General features: G+C 37.1%; 1 protein-coding gene across 7 annotated transcripts in view; it reads right to left on the bottom strand.

Moving 5' to 3' along the window:
* AKAP6 (A-kinase anchoring protein 6) overlaps positions 1–20872 on the bottom strand; it is a 500699-nt gene that overhangs the window by 315370 nt on the left and 164457 nt on the right. The window contains exon 1 of one of the 7 annotated variants that reach the window (XM_058738776.1): positions 20339–20425. The exons of the other annotated variants lie outside the window; for them this stretch is intronic. Within the exon in view, the coding sequence (XP_058594759.1) occupies positions 20339–20368 (30 nt within the window). The 5' untranslated portion in view covers positions 20369–20425. Of the gene's footprint in view, positions 1–20338; positions 20426–20872 lie in introns of those variants that run through there. 7 annotated transcript variants of the gene reach the window in all.

Raw genomic sequence — 20872 nt, 5'->3', positions numbered from 1 at the left:
GGTTAAGAAGATGAAAGTCCTATTTGGGATTTCATTGCTGACTCATGATGTGACCTTGAGCTGGTCAACCTCTTTCTTATATGCACTGTTTATATATTTAGACCACTAAAACCATGGCACAGCTTCTAAGGATGTGTTTCTATGTCTTCCTCCCCCACATAAATATCCACAGCAACTAGCTTGGCTGTTGGTTTCTGTTTAAACACCTACAATATGCCTGTTGGGGGCTAACATTATAGACATAAGTTTTTAGATCCCTAAACTAGGGAATCTAAAGAGAATTCTAGAAAGAATCTAGAAGAGGAAATGAAACTTCATAAGATGAGAGTCCTAAGAACTAATTTCAGGGGCCATGATTAAGACCCTGTAAATGAGGTAACAACAAATCCAAATTCTAAAGCCAAAGCCATGCATTCATATAGGGCAGATGGGAATACAAGTCATCAATTAACCTCCTGGACAGCTCCGGGTGCCTCCCACTGACCCAATTTCATTCCTAGGAATCTCTCCTAAGGCAATAATGGATTCACCTACTGAAATGCTATCACAGAATTGTTCATAATGGTGAAAAATTCTACTAACCAAAAAAAAAATCAAAACAAGGGAGATTGGTTTTTGAATCACTGTATTGTACACCTGAAACTAATACAACTAACTAAGAGTCAATATACTTGAATTTTTTTAAAAAAGAGATTGGTTTAACCTGATGTGATACTTCATAGAAAGAAAACATACACAGGTGCTAAAAATTATGTTGGAAAATATATTTCCTAGCATCAGATGTTCAAGACACATTGAAAAAGTAAGTTATAAAGGAGTTCTATAAAAAAAATGATAGCCACGTATACTCAGAAAGAACTCAAAAAGATGTCAAAGCTGTTTATAGTATTTTCCGTAGGTGGCAGTATTACAAATGACATTTAATGTACTATTGGCCTGTATGTTTTAAGTTTTCCCCACTAAAGATTCATTTCTTTCTTGAAAAACAAAGAAGTAAAAGTGAAAGAACAACAAAGAAGTAAAGTTAGTGTCCATAGCAAACATAGCAAAACAACAGTCAAGAAGTACAGGTCAAATTAGGTATAGTAAGTGATATGAAGTGCGATATCAAGGTGACTGAGGAAGAACAATGTCAAAGGAACAGGATCCTTAGACTCCCAGGATTCTTTTTGTAGAGAGAAATAGCTTCACTTCATCCACACCCACCAATCTCTTAGTTTGCTCTGTCAGGTGGCCAGGTGCTACCAGCCAGGTAGTAATCACTGGCTATTAAAGCTTTTAACTCTGTTTGGCTTGATTAGTTTTTTTAAGTTCAGCAGATTTGAAATAAAAACATGGGTGAGGAAAAAAAAAACATTCAACAAGTGAAATAAGTGGGAATGTAAATACCACTCATCCTCTCTTCCTCTTGATTGATTTGTCCTAGAGTATGGCTGAATAGATCATCAACCCTCTTCTACATTTTCATACAAACCCACCAGGGAGGGATGTTTCTAAGGACAGATTCTACCAGTTGATAAAGTAAGACTTTGTTTATTTCCAGGAGTGACCTCCATACTCTAGGATTCAGAATCTTCCACTTTCAAGCTACTCTAGCTTTTGAGTAATTATCAGAGAGGTGAAGACATCTAAAGAGAAATCAGTCCTCCCTTGAGGGCACACTTTATATAAGCAGAAGTTCAGTCCTTCACAATTGCCAGGGATTATTAAAATAAATAATTCTTGCTAATTGATTTATATGTTTGTTTACTTCCATCAACCCAAATAATTTGTACTGATGGATTTGTTTTGTTCCTATGCTCATCCCTTCATCCACAGAATCAAAAAGAGCAAAATGCATACATCTAACATATTTTATGGAAAATTTAAAGCTAAGCATCAGAGCCCAAATTAAAACATAGAATTTAGCTTATATCTTAGTTTAAAAAATCCATTTTGGTATTTTGCCTGTTCCATGCTTGACTGACTCTCCATATTAGAACTACTCTTCAGCAAGCACTAGACATACAAAGCAAGACAAAAGTTATTGAATTCCAATAATGTGGTTTTAAATCTACTCTCATTGCCCTTTTCCAGAGGCCCTTTTGGGAAATAAAAATGGATCAGAATAACATATCTGACCACCAAGTGCAGCAACCATCCATTATTAATGTCCCAATGACACATCAAAATGGAGGACGAAGGATCCTTTCAAACAGTCCTGTAACCCCAAATAAGCCTCCTCAAAGGCCTTTGCATTTGAAATCAGCAACCAGCTAAGAAATAAATTCAATTTCAATTCACTTCCCAAACATCCAGATTAACTTTACCTATAAAGTCATTTTTAACCTCATTGCTTATTTGGATTGACTATAAACTTAGTGAGGAAGAACTTTCTGATTACACACACAGAATTCTATTTGTACGTAACAATGAGCAGGGTTTCAGGAAGCACACAAAAGGAAAAACAGGACAATAAATGAGCTCTGAGCAAGCACAAATATCAACTGAACCTCAGGTCATTCCTTTCAACATTTAATCCATGATTAATAATCTCCTGCCTACAGGATCCTAAGTCTTATGCTCCTCCACCCCTATTTAACTGCAGGCAGAAACCATCTTGTGAATGTCTAGTGAAAATTCAGGTATGTACAAGTAAGTTGATAATGAATAATAAAATTAAAGAAACAAAGGGGCAAATGAGCTGGAGATACAGACAATATGAATAATAAAAAACTACAAGGGAGATTTACAAGGATAAGATCATTTATATTGTTTCTTTATGATTTAGACCTTATCTATTTACAAAAAAAGAGGAGAGATTGATGGTGGCTTACAAATAGTGAAGTATACTATTAAACAAAAAAAGCAGGATGGAGAAAGATGAACAAGACATTTCAAATGAGATCATTGCTGCATTTTAGCGCTCAGTGTAGATCTATGGAAGGAGGAGAAAAATGTGTGGCCATAAGTGGATGGCTGAACAAAAAGATCTCCTGTGGGAAATTAGAGACATAAAGGAATTATCAACAGTTAATGCAAGAGGGTCACAGTAGGTGATTTCTGTAAGTAGAGTGAACTAAAAACCTGGAACACCCAAGCTCAGAAGATCTCGCTTCTTTAGAACTGCATGACATCTTAATGACAATAAATCAGACTTTGAGTGGGGAAGGTAAAAGCAAGATTCAGCTGAAAGAGCCCAGTGCAGAGATGCCTAGGGTGGAGAGGGCTGCATTCACATCAGAGAGAGAACACTGACAAGGAAATTCCTGAGGAAATTTATCTCTGAAACTAGTGAAAAGTAGACTCTGTGATTACACTTTCTCCATGTTGCTTGTCCACTTACACTGTATGGAGGATTTGTAATCCAGGACCGCTCATACAAATGTCAAGAAGGTTCTCACATTCCAAACAGAGGGTAGAATGTGTACGGAGGATGATACAGTCCAGAGGGACCTCTGTTCCTCCTTTCTCTCTCAGGTTGGTGCAATGGTCAAGACCATCAGTGACCCTGAGGAGACTTCTGCGTCAAAATGCCCCTGGTGTTTCATCACAGAGCAACAAAGACTGAGGTCTTGATTTGCTAGATTGACTATAGTAATTTCCTTCAGCCAGGGCTGACATGAAAAAATAAATGAATGCTTCTTTGAAATGGACAAACATACTGTCATTATATGTTCAGGGTGTAGAGGCCATCTTAATGTTGGAAGCAGTGAAGTGCCGAATTATAATAGCTTTCATTTGCTATAGAAAGAATAGGCTTACTTAGATGGAAAATACTGGTATAGACACAGCATAAGATCTATAAATAGGCTACATAAGCGATAGAACAAAGCCTGAAAACTATGTGAATAGAGAGCAAAATAAGTACACAAAAAATATACCAAAACATCTCTGGGGAATAGGACAGCAAGTAATTTTTTCTTCATCTATGTATCCATAAGTTGATTTATATTTTATAATTTATTATAAGGAACAGAAATGCTTTCTCAAAAAATAGTAATTTAGTGGGGTTTTTGCTGGCTTGTTTGCTCTTTGGCATATACTCAAAGATCTTGCCTTTTAAAAACAGGAGGCAGTGATGAGTGCATTCTAGCAGAAAGACGTGGTTAGTAGTAATCATGGGAGAAGAGCTGTTCGGAGGTTAGGAAAAAATAACACAAGGCTTTTGTCTAAGAGCCCTGGAGCCTAAGTGATCATCAGCGCCAGATCACCCTTTAGGTGCTCTGCCCACAAACGTCTTCCAGCCAAATCCTCACCCATGAACTCACCCCCAAAACTTCCTTTAAATGTAGCCAGAATATATTTTGTTTTTCAGACTGTGGGAGGTCAGCTGCACTGCCAGGCAGTTGCCAGTGTTTATGGAATGACAGAGATTTCCGGGACAGGCAACTTCAACGGGAATAAAGGAGTGTCAAGTAACGTACAGCAAATGTAAATGGACACCAGGCTGGAACGACCAGCCCTCAGGAGGACTATAAAAAGCCAGAGAGTCAAAAGTCTCATCAGCAGGACTCTATTTGCCTTGGAGCCAGACTGCGTCTGGGAGTTCTGACCACTCTGGCTGCCAAAGCGCCGGCAGTGCCCTGATGTCCCCTAAGCAGGAGGCCGGTGTCCCGGAACCACCTCCCCTCTCGGGGAAGCACCTGGAGGAAACACAGGCCAGGACAAGTGTCATTTATAACAGCACCACCTCCACTTCACTTGCACAGCCAAGGAGGGGGTCATAAAACACACTTGCGCACCACACAGACGACCAATGGAAGAATCTATTAAACTTTTTTAAAAAATTAGTTTTCAACAGAGGTAATATGAGTAGTTCACTGCAAAAAAGTTAGAAGAGACAAAAAAAAAATCAGCCACAGGTGTCTACTGCCATACCACCCTGAATGCACCCTGATCTTTCAAAAAAGACAAAAAATTAATCAGGGACCATGTCTGTCTTATTTACCACTTATCCCTAAAGCCCAAAACATTGGCACACACAGAGTAGGCCCTCACAATCACTGAAGAATAATAAATAAATCACCAATAATCCTACTCTTCATACAAAGTGGTAGACAACTTTCTATTTTGTGTTCTATACTTGTATTGTTTTTCACTCAATGGTATATCATTAATATTCTTTCATATCAGTAAATATGTTTCATAATTCTTTATGGCTGCATTGTGTTCTGTTTTATAAATATATAATATTTTTTAAACCAATCCTCTGGATGTTTGGCCTTGGAGTAAATATCATTCTCTTCAAGACACAAATACCCTATTGGTCAATCACCAAATTCTGCTGATTATTCCTTTTGTTTGAATGTTAAGAAAAAAGAATAAAGACCTTTTCTGTCTTACTTACCACTGTATCTCCAGAACCTACTACAACTTTTTATTATCAGTAAGAATGAATGATTGATGACTCTTGTCTTTCCCCTTCTTTTGATTCCTACTTCAACTGCCCTCCTCCTGTCTGAACTATCTGCATAGCCTCTGAGCTGGTTCCTTCCTCCAGTATGTCTAACCGCCTTTCCCAAGATAATCATCCCTTACTGAATTTAATACCAACGGATGCTCCTTTAATTATGTGGTAAATTTCCCCTTTTGTTACATGAATCCCTTAGAACAACCTTAAAGGCTCTGCAACGTTGGGATAAAATCAAAAGTCTTTATTCTAGTTTATCAATGACCACCATAAAAGAATCACAGGTTGCTTTCAAATAGGAAGCTGCCTTAGCGATTTTTCACCCGGAAACCATCATTTCACATTTGAGGTAATTGAAGCTTCGAAGGTTCAGTGACTTGCCAAAGACGCATGACTAGCTAGAGGCACAGCCCCAATCTCTGGCCTTCAGGCCATGGCCTGTTCTTCAGGCCACACCGGCTAGCTCCCAGTCTACCTTGCCAGCTTCATCTCCTATCCAGATTCAGAGGAGACAGTTTCAGACTACCCCAAAATAAACCTGACTCATTCTGGCTCCTGTCTTTTGCTCACAGCATTACTGTTCCCTAAATTGTCCCTCAGTCCTGCCTCTGTATGTGATCGAATCTTTTTTCAAGGCCCTGTTCAAACCCTGTCTCTTCTACAGTGCCTTTCACAAGCCAAGCTCAATTATTTGTCCTCTGATCTCCAACAGCATTTGCCTGCCCCACTCACTCCAGCATTTAATTATACATTGCCTTGCAATGCTAAATATTTCATGGTTGAGTGAAACAGTTCCTTCTTCTATGTAAGAAGGAAAAGGAGGGTAGAACTGGGGGGAAAAAAAACAAAAAACAAAAAACAAAAAACAAAACCTACAATGTGCTGAGCCAGCCAATTACATTCTGATACTGGAACACACCATTCAATAAGCACAACCAACCAGGCATTGCATCTTGATGTTTTCCTTAACCCCTTCCTACCTTAAATGTAAACTTTTCATTTGAGGCCAGTGTTTCTGGTTTGCTAATTTTAAGGCTTTCCACCTTAAAAGCAAGATTTTTTTTTTTATACATTGAGGCACTGGATACTAAGGCCTTGGAAGGGAAGGAGAAGCTTGACTTATTTTAGTATTCCTACAAGACTACAAATTTTTGACCAAGTCTGGTTACTTTTCTGTAAGTAATTCTATAAATGCCCGAGGTTTGCCATGATATTTTCCTCTAACTGACTGACATCATTGACAAATAACAAGCAATTATTGGATAGACAGACAATACTGAGCAAGCTAGAAAGAAGATGGTTAAGAGTTTTACTTCATAACTTTGTCAAAAAAATCCACAAAACCCTTCTAATATAGTGAATACCTTATGCTAGCCCCCAATGTCTCTTCCTATTCTACAACTCACAGTAAGCACTGCTTTTTACTCATGTAACTAAATATATTTTTTATTTTTCTTAAGGTCTTCCTAAGAAGAGTGTGTGTATGTGTGTGTGTGTATGTGTTGTATGGGTATTCTTTAAGGTGAAATAACTAAAATGAGATCTACATATGAAAGACAGATGCAAATGCCATAAAACTGTTTATTACTGATATATTATGCTGTGCTGACAGCTCAGAACCTGGAGCCTGCTTTAGATTCTGTGTCTCCCTCTCTCTCTGCCCCTCCCCAACTTGTGCACTCTCTCTCTCTGTCTCTCAAAAATAAATAAATGTTAAAAAATTAAAAAAATAAAACGCAAAAATAAATAACCCACCATGTATATTATATACTGTATGTTATAACTACTGTGACTGTGAAAAGGAGTATATTTATTTGCTATAAATATCTTACAACTGATTAACTAAATGGAAAAATTTGTATTTATACATCTCATAAACAAGATCTACATATACATCATGTATGTAACATAATGCCTTATACATAACACTCAATAAATATACATTTTCAATAATTGTTCATAAAGACAGGATCAGTATTACTGATTTTTCCTTTTGCCTCAGGCTCCAATATGGCTTAACACTGCACTGTTATTGATCCTGCCTTTATTTAAAATTTTGATATTTTGTTCATCATGGATTTGTCTGCTTTAATTTTAGCTTTATAAAATACTACATTAAAATATTATTTGTTTTGATTACTAAATTTTTTGTCACCCTCTTACATTTTGTGCCTGAGACAAGCCCTCACTTGCTTCAACCTAACCTCAGCCTGCTTTGGCTAACCTACTAGTTTGAGGAAGATCAGAGACATGAAGCAAAACCCCCAATGCTAAGCAAGGCCTATGTCAGCCACCACCAGCTAATCAACAGACATGTGAAATAAATACTGAATTGTGGAGTGGATGTTAAGCCTCAAGAGTTAACTGATAGAACAATGACAAATTAAGTATTTGGGGCTGGTGGACTATAAGACCTATGGTTATGTTATTCAAAGTTTGCTGCTTTTCTGGAAAAATTAATTAGAGCTTATAGTAGACTGTATTATTGATCTCTAATAACCAGTGCTCCTCTCTTTAAAAAGATTATGCTTCCTTGTCCCACTGATATCAGGCTTGGCCATATGACATGCTTTGGCCAATGAAATGCGAGCCAAAAGAAGGTAGCTGGAATTTTAAGAGCCATGGAGTGGCTCTATCATCCCTCTTTCCTTCTTGATTTCAGGAGACCAGCATCTCCCAGATGTAGATTCTCCTTCAGAATGGTCCCAGATGACAAAGACATTGAGCAGAGCTAAGGTCAGCCTGTGATAGGCATGTAGCATGAGCAACAAATATACATTATTGTTCTAGAACGCAATGATCTACAAGTTGCCTGTTGCCACAAAATAACTTAGTAAAAGCCAACTGCACCAGAAGAGTAACTATTGGGAAGGAAAAAGTAACCCTACCACTATTCAAAGATGATAGGACTGTATGCTTGGAAAACTCCAAAAAACAAGAAAATTTCATCAGACAGTGGGTAAAAATTTTTAAAATTAATACCTAGAAATCAATACTCATAATATACACAAATAACTAGTTATTGGGAGCTTTAACGGAAGATTCCATTAATGATACAGCAACAACAAAGATAAAGTACCTTGGAATAAACTTAAGAGAAATGTGGAAGACCCAAAGGAAGAAGACTTTAAAATACTACCGTAAAAGTTTTTTAAAAAATGAAAAAATGTGATAAAAAAACATGTTCTTGGATGGGAAGATTCTACCTCATTAAAATATCAAACTTCCCTAAGTTATTTTACAAATGTAATGCAATTCCTAATACAAATAACAAGTTTTTATTGGAGGTAGGTGTTGAAGAAAGGGGATGGGAGTCTGATCCTAATACATAAGTGGACAAACAAGAATAGCCAGAGAAAACAACAACAAAAGAGCAATGAAAGCAGACTAGTCTAGCAAATATTAAAGTATAGTATAAAGTCTTGGTAATTAAAACTATGTTACACTGGCACAAAATGCAGACAGACAGTTAGCATAAGTCCAGAAATGTGATGCCTGCTGGCTCACTCAGTTAAGCATCTGACTCTTGATTTCAGCTCAGGTCATAATCTCACAGTTCATGAGTTTGAGCCCCATATCAGGCTCTGCACTAGGGATTCTCTCTCTGTTGGTCCCCTTCCCATTCTCTTTCAAAATAAATAAAAACAAACAAACAAAAAGAATAAGTCTAGAAATAGACTCAAATACACATGGAGTATCTGAGCATGTGATAAAGGAGGCATCTCAAATTAGTGGGAGAAAAAATTAATAACTAGATAAATATTTGGGAAAAAATTAAGTTGAAGCTACTGTGTACCTGGATAAATCCCAAATGGATGAAATATTTAAATATAAAAATGAAAACAAAAAATTACTAAGAAAAACAGGTAAATTATTTATAACCTTGGAGTATGGAAGGCCTTTTGGATTCAGCTTCCAGAGTCCTTAAAAGAAAGATAAACTTGACCACATTGGCACAAAAAAAAAACTTCATCGTGATGAAAAATATACCTTAAGCAAAGTCAAAAGACAAATAACAACCATAAAAAAAATATTTCAGCTCATACCCAAGGCCTTATCCTGCTACTCAACACAGAGCTCCCATAAATCAATAAAGACCAACAACACAACTGAAAACAGGCAAGGAAATGGACACAGTTCACAGAAAAAGTAATACAAATAGTCCTCAAATATACAAAAAGCTGCTCAATCTTTCTCACAGTAAGAGAAATATAAATTTAAACAACATCAAAATATCATTTTTCAGCTATAAAGTAAAATTCAAAAACTTGATAACAAAAACTATTGGCAAAAGTGTAAGAAATAGGCACTCTTTCACATTCCTGGTTGAAGGGCAAAATTAGTGCAACCACTGGGAGAGCAATATGGCCATTTCTATCAAACTCCAAATACATATACACACTGACTTGCAATCCTACTTCTGAGAATTTATGCCTCAAATACATTTGGACTTTTTGTGGAATGACTTATATTCATGCCTACTTATTGCAATACAATTTGTAATATCCAAAGATTGGAAACAGACTAAATGTCCATCATCAGGGGACTAGCTAAGTAAATTATGAGATACTCAGTAGAATACTACACAGCTATAAGAAAGAATTATGATGACAAAAAGGTTCTATATTCTGACATAGAAAGATTCCTATTAGGTTTAAAAAACAAGATGTGGAACGGTGTGTAAAGAATAACATAGGAAGAGGGGCGCCTGGGTGGCTCAGGAAGTTAAGCATCAGACTCTTGATTGCAGTTCAGGTCACGATCTCATGGTTTGTGAGATAGCCCCACATCAGGCTCTTGGCTGTCAGTGCAGAGACTCTCTCTCTCCCTCTCTCTCTGCCCTTCCCCCACTCTATTCTCTCTCAAAAATAAATAAATTTAAAAAAAGAATAACATAGGAAGAAAATAAGAATATACATTCATGTCTCATTATACATGCATATGCAAGCTCTAGAAAGATCGTTCTAAAAATCAGTAAGAATCAGTACCTACCCAGCTGGCGTAGGGAGGGAGAAGCTAGAGAAGGGCTAAACCTCTGCATTAGAGGACAGAATGGGGACCTTGCATTGTATACCTTTTAATGTTTTTAAAGTTTTGAACTCTGTGAATGTATTCAAAATATTCAAAAATTTAAGACAACAAAACCCCTAAACCAGTTTGCTATGGATAATTTAAAGCTAAAGGACAGTGGTCTAATTATATTTTCTTCAATAAAAGCTGCCTTTGATGGACACTTATAATCAGTGTTATAATCAGTAGTCCATGGAGAACCATCAGTCTTTACCACTAGTCTGCTTTGAGGAATATTATCTTATTTCTCCATCTAAAAAATAAAGCAGCTTATCCAAGCACTTCAATTCAATAATTTTACCATTAAGAGCACTTCTGTTACTATTCTCCTAAGCACTTTTAAAAAGCTGAAAACTCCAATTGAACAGACTGCTCATTATAACATAAAATGCAATTTATCCATTGATTGAACGGCTTGATGAGGACCTTAATAATCCTTTGCTTTGAATGAGGAGCTTCAGTACACGGAAGGAAAAGGCCCACTCAAAATGATAATGCAGTGCTCAGAATAGTACTATTATCTGAACCGTTCAGTAATAAGGCATATTTGCTTCATTATACTGGACTGCTTGTCATTTTCCAAAACAGCAGTAACAGGATACTGTCATTAAGTCATAGAGCAGCCTAGGAGAGCCGATGAGATAAAATATTAGAATCGTCAGGTTTTCTCCAAGACCTGTATCTATAGGACAAACTTAAATGGGAGGCTGAGAAACAAATATAGGGGAAGAGGCAGGGCAGTCTGATGGAAGAAATATCACTCTAGGGAGTAAAGCCCTGCATTCTGTTTACATTTTCCCATTAACTAGCCCAGGATTTAAACTTCTTGGGCATCGATTTCCTGAATTGCAAAGTGTGGTTAATAATACTTTCTTTGCTGTGGTGGAGGCTCTGCCATGTGCTCACCAACCCATTTCCTTTTCCTCCTGGGCACCCGGCTGAACCACTTTTCCCAGGTGCCTCAGGCAGTGTAGGGGGGTCACGTGACTGAGTACTGGTCAACGGAATGGGGATGGAAGTAACATACTTCATTGCTAGGCCTATCCAAAAATCTCTTTGAGGCTCTTCTATGCACTCTCTTCCCTGTCTGCTGGCTGGATTCAAAAGATCCAACAGAGGAATCTGATGTCCTAGAAAAATGGCAGAGCCTCTATATCTGCACTTTTCAGTCTGATAACACTTGAAATGTGGCTAGTCCAAATTGAGAGATGTACTGTAGGTGTAAAACACACACTGGATTTTAAAGACTTAATATTAAAGTAGAATTTAAAGTAACTTATTGGGGCACCTGGGTGGCTCAGTCGGTTGAGCATCCAACTTCGGCTTAGGTCATGATCTCTCGTTCATGGGTTCGAGCCCCGCATCAGGCTCTGTGCTTACAGCTCAGAGCCTACAGCCTGCTTGGGATTGGGTATCTCCCTCTCTCTCTGCTCCTCCCCCACTCATGCTCTGTCTCTCTCTGTCTCTCAAAAATAAAATAAAACATTAAAAAAAATTTTTTTAAGTAACTTATTAATAATTTTATATTGACTGCATGTTGAAAAGGTATGATTTTTTGACATTTGGGTGACATAAAATATATTATTAAAATTTATTTTACCTTTCCATTTCAACTTTTTTTTAATATGGCTACTAGAAAATTTGAAATCACATATAGAATTCACACTCACAGTTCATATTATAATTTACTGGACAGCACTGGTTAAGATGTAAAGAACTTTGATCCCTAAATGACTGCACAGAGCAGAACTGCCCTGCTACAGTGCTGTGTCATCACCACTCCAGAATGTACTTGAAAGGAGGAACTGCAAGCGTCAACCCTTGTTCCTTTGGGAATCCATCCTAGCATTCCCTGCATATGTACCTGACTCAGTTGACTTAAAGAAAAAAGAGATTTGTTCACAACAAGGGTAAAGACGATGGGGGAGAAGTATCTTATAACATGATGGTAAGTATGACTTATAGCTTTAGATTCCAGCAACATTTGGCAAAACTGGTAAAAAAAAAAAAAAAAAAAGGATAAACATTGGAGGATATAGATTTCTCCCCATGGGTGGTGATTAGCCCTACAGCATAGAACTGGTCAGTTCCATTTTTTCTATCCAAAGCTTTATCATTCTAGGTAACAATGGCACTCACACTGACAACAACTTACAAATCCTGGTAGATACACTATATGGATGCAATTATAACCATTGACACCTGTACAACCTGTATGGTACCTGCACCCTCCTTCCAACCAGGGACTGAGGAGAAGGATGTGCAGTGTCCCAAAGTGACAAAAGTATAGGAAATGGTAAGTGATTGAATATTAAATATTCTTTCTCTTCTTGTAATAAAAATCCATCAGACATATTGCAGTATTTTCATTTTCACAAAATATTAATTAATAATCTTATCAAGTAAATACTTTGTAGCAGTCTGCCAAATTATCAGGTTATGGGATGTAGGAGGGTGCCCACTTCTCCACAAAAAAACTGCTCAGGTTTTTGCAAGCAAGATCATTGCTAAGAATAATCTGTTTATATTCCCTGTTTCCTGTTGATAATTCCATGGATCAAGCTGATGAAACATGTTAGTGAGTGTTCCCTAGCTTTTCTTCTCATCTCTTTTTTCTTGGCAGTAAAGACCTCATATAAGTGGGTCAAACACAAAGAGGCTTCTAGAAGCAAAATCTCTAAGTTTCAGGAGTTTCTTGGATATATCAATTACAGTTAAGCTTAGAAATAATAGCTAAGTATAGATACATTGTTTCAGTTCATACAAACACAACTTCTTACTGAAAAGCTTTAATTTTTTATCAGGTACATATGCACTTACTCAACAGGTTCTACTTTTAATAGTGTTCGGTATAAGTAAAAATTTATCAACTGTAATTGTGGGATTTTTAAAGTTAAAAACCATGTAACAAATGAACATTGTGTGGATCTGTTTCTCTTTTTAAGTGATTGATGCTTCAAAAATTAAGCATGTAAAATGTATAACACTCATCATTTTTAGTTTGATAATATATAACAATATCAAATATATAATAATAAATCTGATAGAAAATGTGTATAATACTATCCCAAACATCATATATTCATAGTGATATTGTTTACTATTACTACTGCTGTGTCAAAATGTTATCCAAGTTTTATTTCTAAGCATCAATATCAAAGCTTTGCATTATCGACAACATTCATCTTCTGAACTATAACAGATAGAGACCTGTATATGCAAGCCCAAAATCAATATCTAAAACTTTCTGCAAGTAGCAGCCTTCCTAATTGTATAAAAAATTATAGTCCTGGGGCACCTGGGTGGCTGAGTAGGTTAAACATACGACTCTTGATTTTGGCTCAAGTTATAATCTCATGGTTCATGAGATGGAGCCCTGAATTGGGATCTGTGCTGACAGTGTGGTACCTGCCTGGGATTCTCTCTCTCCCTCTCTCTCTCTCTGCCCCTCCCACTGCTCATTCTCTCTCTCTCTCTCTCTCTCTCTCTCTCTCAAAATAAACATTAAAAAAAGATGATACTTCTAAATGAATAAGAATGAAAATTCCTTATTTCTCTCCTATTTGTTACACTAAATTTTATTTTTGTGTTGTAAAATATGGCATGGATAAAAGTTTATAAATCATAAATGTACATCTTAACAAATTATCATAAAATGAAAACATACGTAACTACCACTGTGCTAAAGAAATTGAACATTGCTGACAGCCAAGATGTTCCCCATGTATCCTAGAGGTGATCAAGGCTATTACTTTATAGTAATCACTTCTTGCTTCTTTTTTCATCATTTTAGCTAATTAGTATGCACACCTAAATAAAACAGTTTAATTTTCCTTGTTTCTGATCTTTACTTAAGTGAAATGAATACTTTAAGAATACAGTATGTATTCTTTTGTTTCTTTCACTTAACATTACGTTTGAAACATTTTTTCATACTTGTGTATTTTCTATCATGAGAAATGTTTTAACACACAGAGGAATACATAATTTATATGTAGAGTATAAAGAGTAATAATAAAATAAACACTCATGTACCCGTCATCTAGCTCTAGAAATTTCCTTCATTTCTTTTTATAATTTTTTAATGTTTATTTATATTTGAGAGAGAGATGGAGAGACAGAGAATTCCAAGCAGACTCCGCATTGACAGCAGAGAGCCCTATGGGAGCTCGAACTCACAAACCGCAGGATCATGACCTGAGCTGAAGTAGGACATTTAACCGACTGAGCCACCCAGACACTCCTAGAAATTTCCCTCATTTCTAAATTGGGTTTATCTAACACTTTCTAAAGTGTTTTGACAAGAAAAAGAAAAGGGGAGAAAATACATGTAACGATTTACCTACTATTACTGACTTGTGGTTCAAACCCTCTAAATGGCTTTGCCAGTAGTACAACCAAACCAGCCAGACTTCCCTAGGCCAGCCCTCTTGAAGCTGCCTGAACTAGCTGGTGACTAAAGCTAATTTATTCCTGTGGCCAAGCTGCTGAGGCTACACTGTATGGAAAGGAACAAAGGCATGTGTAAATCCCACCCAGGGCCTGTGGTGACGTAAGCTGCTTTTGCCTGAACTGTTCTCAGTACACAGAAGACTCTACACACGAAATTATTTTGTTGTTCTGATTTCAGTCCTATATGCATATCATGATAGCCCACTCCTGTTCCCTGAAGATGCCTCCTCCAGTTCTGCCATGGAGTGTCATCTGGTGACAGTCACTTCCTTTGGGTGATATCCAGCTCATGACAGGGCTGAAGGACAGCTCCAATTTCTTCCTATATCCTCCATGCACAGAAGTAAAAATTCATTGCACAAATATTTGTTGAGCTCCAAGAGTGTGTAAGGCACTCCACGAGGTAATATACCCTGCATCGAGTATGGTAAGTGGAGTGAAAGCTCTAGTAAAACCCCAGACATGGACAAAAAAAATCAATCATTGAAAATGCACTGATGACCAAGTAAATGGTAAAAATCCCTGGAAGAATAAAAATAACATACATGTTACAAAATAGGTCCTACCTTTTGGGAAATGGATTAATTTATTTTGGCTCTTACATCCTGAGAGATCCTGTGAGGACGAAGGGTGCCCTCTTAGACACCACCCACACACTGCTGTACGTCATCCTGGGTTTTGCAAAAACCCTCAATAGACCTCCCTCCCTGACTACTTCTTAAGGGCAGGAACAAGGTAGTATTGTTCATTCTTGAATTCTCAATGGCTGACATATGATAGGGGAGGGCCTCAATAAATAACTAGTGAATTAATGAACAAATATTTGCTACCTGAAACATCAGCCAAAATCTAAAATAAAAGTTTAAAAATGAGTTCCCTTATGGATTATTCCCTTAATATAAGAAAGCCATGCCTTAAGAAGTCTATATACTTGTTAACTTGCTTATTGAATAGCTTTAGGGGTTCTAAACAGATAAGCATTCTTTAAAAAAAAAAAAAAAAAAAGTATCAGGCACCTGGATGTTTCAGTCAGTTAAGCATCTGACTTCAGCTCAGGCCATGATCTCACAGTCTGTGAATTCAAGCCCCGCATTGGGCTCTCTACTGTCTGTCCAGAACCCGCTTCAGATCCTCTGTCCCCCTGTCTCTCTGCTCGTCCTCCACTCATTCTCTCTCTCAAAATAAATATATAAACTTTAAAACAAACAAAAGAAAGCAGATCCCTATGCAATGTTTTTTTAAAAAGAGTTTTTACAAAAGGTAGCATTATATGTATGCCTGGAAAAACGGTTCCTGTACCTAACTCAGGGATCATCAGTTGTTATATATTCAAGGACAGATATTTAGCCAGCATGCAGCAGTAAGGCCACACCTATTGTTTGCTGGCATCCATTGTGACTGGTCAGTGCCCATTTCTTGCTACATGTTAAATATATAAATACCATGCATTATATAGAAAGAAGGTTACTATACAATGACAATCACATAAGAGTGGAGGTATGATAGCTATAGAAACCCTGCCACTGTGAAGAAGGAATTGTAGAAGAACGTCTGAAAATTATTAGTGAATTCTACTTATACCTTAATTAATAAGCTAAATATATTAATACATAAAAGTTATGTAGTTTATTTTTACAGAAATACTTTAGATAGAAACTTAACAGAAAAAGCCTTTAAAATAAAGCTGGAGTAGCTATATTAATATCATAAAAAGTAAATTTCAGAGCAAAGAATATTAACAGGGATAAAGACAGCCATTTCATAACAATAAAGGGATAAGTTCATTAAGGGGGCATTATAACCCTAAATGTCCATGATTTTATGAGAGAGCTTCAAAATACATAAAGCAAAAACTGATAGAACTACAAGAAGATTTAGACAAATTTACAGTTTTGAATGGATATTTCAATAACCCTCTGTCAATAATTGATAGAACAAATAGACATAAAATCAGTAAGCAATTATAGAGAGAGAATATTTGAACAACACTAGCAACCAAGTTGACCTGACATTTTATGCTATGTTATGTTATTTTTTAGAGACAGAGGGTGAGTGAGCACGCAAGCGTGCATACACACACAACACACACAAACACATGTGCATGCACACAAACACATGAGCAAGCAGGGGAGGGACACAGGGATAGAGGGAGAGAATCTTAAGTAGGCTCCATACTGAGCACGGAGCCTGATGTGGGGCTCAAGGCCACAACCCTGGGATCATAACTTGAGCCAAAACCAAGAGTCGGATGCTCAACCAACTGAACCACCCATGTGCTTCTTGACCTAACATTTTTGAAATCTCTATCAAACAATAGCAAGTGCCTATGAGTATTTAGCAAGATGGATCATAATCATAAAACTAGTCTTAATAAATTTTAGAAGATTCAAGTCATAAAAAGTATGCTCTTTGGCTGCAGTGAAATTAAAGTAGAATAATAAAAACAATAACAAAAGACCTCTGGAAAATCCCTAAGAAGGTAGAAAATAAATAATACACTTTTAAATAATTCATGAGTCAAAGAAGAAATCAAAAAGTAAATTAGAAGACATTTTTAGATTAATAGAAATAAATATACAGCATATAAAATGTCTTACACTGTTGCTAAAGCAGCATCTAGGAGAAAATTTATAGCACTGAACACTTACATAAAAAAGTCTCAAACAATGACCTAAGGAAATTAGAAATTAGAAAAAGGAGAGCACTGAGATAGCACACATAGAGAAACCCTAAAATTGCAACTTACATTTGGTCATTGACAAGCTACTACAGGAAGAACCTTCTCAAAGACATCCCAAACCCTGCTACCCTCAGTCATTAAGGATGTATTCCCACAGTCACCGGATCTAATAAATACCGTAGGTAGGACTTGGCAGACACAGTAAGTTCTTTTTAAAAGACCAAAGAAGCTAAGGAGTAGGGAAACAAAAGCGGGGGGGGGGGGGGGGGGGGGGGGGAATAACACATACTACTGGGTTTCTTCACAGGAAGTGTGACCCCTGATGATCTTGTTTTTAACAAGATAGCTCTCATACTTGATGAGAATATTTGACACTTGCTACTATTGTTTTGGTGATTAAGGCTAAACTTTCATTAAAATGAGTTTATGTTCATTAAACAATTGGAATGAGCCACACAAAATTGTCATTTTTATGTCCAAGATTGTCAAATATTTGCAACTTTTTATTGGTGAAGTTGATAATTCCTGAGATTGCAATAGATATAATGTGTTATAAAAAGCCACAATATTACATATTTTCAGGTTCATTAAATTGACATAATGCACAAAGAGTAGGATAATATTCTTTTCAATTTTAACTTTTTAATTGTTTCAGACCATGATCCTTACCTTTAGAAAATCTTTCTCTACCAAAGCCACAATTTAATATCCAACATAGCCAATAGGCCACTCCCAAATCTCACCACACAAACATTTTTCTAGAAATACCCAAAAGGCTTCGCATGATCAGATACATATACACACTTTTCCTTGATAATGAAAAGGCAGGTTTTGCTCCTGAGAAATTTATCCTAAGTTACGCAACATTAGTGTACCTCAAATTAAGAACCTGATGCGCGAAAAGAATGATCAAAGCATAATTTAAGTTGTGACTTCCTCTTCATTTTACACAAGGATTTCTTAAAAGTGATCAGCTTTCTAAGTATTTATTAAATAATTCCAACTATAAAACCCCACTTGACATATGTTTCAGAAATGCATCAGTCATATGATATGAGGTATATGTATAAATTTGAAAAATTACTGGATTAAATAACCCACTAGGTGGAAGGTCCAAAGCATCATTTGCAGCATTTACAGATTTATTTTATATGCCAGATACCTGGAAGCCAAAACTAAATCTGATACTTCATAACATAGGTCAACATTGGAGAAAGATGAGCAATAATACTGCAGCATTTTATGTTAACTAAACTAATATGGGTCACAAACAGAAAGTTAAGTGAGGTTATTTGGAAAAGAGTAGTGGTGATTTTCATCTTAGTCTAAAGATAAAATTTTTTAAGTGCTCTTAAAATATATGAAAATTATACTAAGAAGCTTAACATCTCCTCCCATCATTTCTCACAAATATAAAAGCCTGCCTTTTGGATCTAGAATAAGGGAAGTGATACAGAAAAGAGGAAGATAAATTGTAAAGAGGCATTTTCCACATGCCAGATAAATCATACTTTGTATGAACTCCATTAGTTTCCCTAATGTCCTAGAATTTCAGTGCACTTGGGTAAGAACACGAAGAACGTCATTCGGCATAACGTCAAGGTAGGGAGTGAAATGTAGTGCCCACCAACTATGTTGGTGCAGCAGCGACACTTGAGACTCTCATTTCCAGCTGTGGAATTGAACAGTTTATGACCTCTGTCCAGCTTATAAAGAATTCCATACAAACAACATCCTACCTGCACTGTGAGGCAAGAAGGGGTCCAAAGTACCGTAGGCTCCTACACAGACTGCCGAAATGTCACGTTCCTCAGCCAAACAATCCACTTCTGTCAGTTACTCCACAACCAACCAGCAGGTTAAAGCAGAGCACAGCTAGCCAAGATCTTGTAACTCAAGCAGACCTGGTTTTTAACCAGCTGTCACCGGTTAACCAGTTTTATGAACAACGAACATAAAACACAAAATATAACTTTTCTTTCCTTACCTGCACACTAACAGGCTTTGGACTAACTGCCTACAAGTTATGAACCGTAACTACAGTAAGGTTTCAAATCCTCAGTCCCTCAGCTCCCAGACTGCTAACTGAAATTCCAGTCCACATGTGCCCCCTCACAATTAGCAGGGTTATTTTAGGCACTGACCTAAGTTCTCAGAGAATGTTAGCTGATGGCAAAGGGGTGTCTAATGTGTTGGTTGCTTGGTTACAAAAGAAAGCTCATTTGAGAAGCTTACAATCTTGTGTGCAGGACTTCCTCGATACCCCGCCGCATGGGTTTTTACTTTAGCTAAGGAGACACACTGAAATGGTGCAACTATCTTTTAATACCCAAAACAGCTCAGACCAATCATGAATAATAATAATTCAGTAGAGGCATGCAAGTGACTTGGACAGCTGTTTTAGAAAAGAATTTTAAGTTCTGACTGGCAGTGTCCAGTCACGTAGTAGACCACTCCTGAGGAAGCCCCAGTGAAAGTAAACATACTGCCCAGAATATTGTCAAGATTATTCATGCCCTTCCAGGCTCGCATAGATAAAACTACAAATACAAAATACTCTGAACGTTCTTCATAACTAAGAAAGTTAGCTCCCCTTTAGAAACTGATACAGATCTGCTAAGGCCTTGTATTCCTAATAAACTACACCACCTACTGGTTAATGGGACTGTCTTATAGATACATATCTCATGGGAGAAATAACCAAAAAAGAAATAGTAGAAGAAAATTGCATTGTGCCTCCTTACCAGTGAGCTCCTCCACGAAGCACTGAGCATTCTGACTCCCAGGGTCAGATAAATTCACAAAACTTTCAACTTCCTCATCAGCACCCTTCTCATGGTTTCCACAAAAATCAGAACTAAAGGAGAGTGCTTGAATTTCCAGGAGGGGTGGGGGGGTAGATATAAATTAGATAAAAGAATTTCCTGGGTTGGAGATTTTCCGAGAATCACTTATAGGAAGAATTAGCCAAACATCATTCGGAGACAAGTTTAAATAAAAGGGTTGAAAATTCTATTAAGAATGGTCAGCCAGAGTCTCCCTAAAGAGAGCACCAAATCAGATGAGGTTTGCAATCTCTTCTCTTGCCTTTGCTACTGCTCTCCTAATCTCTTGACAGTCTGCTCAGTGGTTACCTGGTCTGGAAGCCTCATGACTCCCCTCAGCTGGCTTCATGTCCCCTCCTCAGTGCTCCCAGGCTCTGCTACTGCCCGACATCTTAATGGTCTGGTACTTCCTTCCTAGCTTCTCAAACAGGGCACTCTAGTTGGCAGTTGCTC

Source organism: Neofelis nebulosa, chromosome 7 (genome assembly GCF_028018385.1).
Source record: "Neofelis nebulosa isolate mNeoNeb1 chromosome 7, mNeoNeb1.pri, whole genome shotgun sequence".
In the NCBI taxonomy this organism is placed as follows: Eukaryota; Metazoa; Chordata; class Mammalia; order Carnivora; family Felidae; genus Neofelis; species Neofelis nebulosa.
Note: the sequence above shows the minus strand (reverse complement) of the source record. Positions and strands in the feature narration are given on the sequence as shown.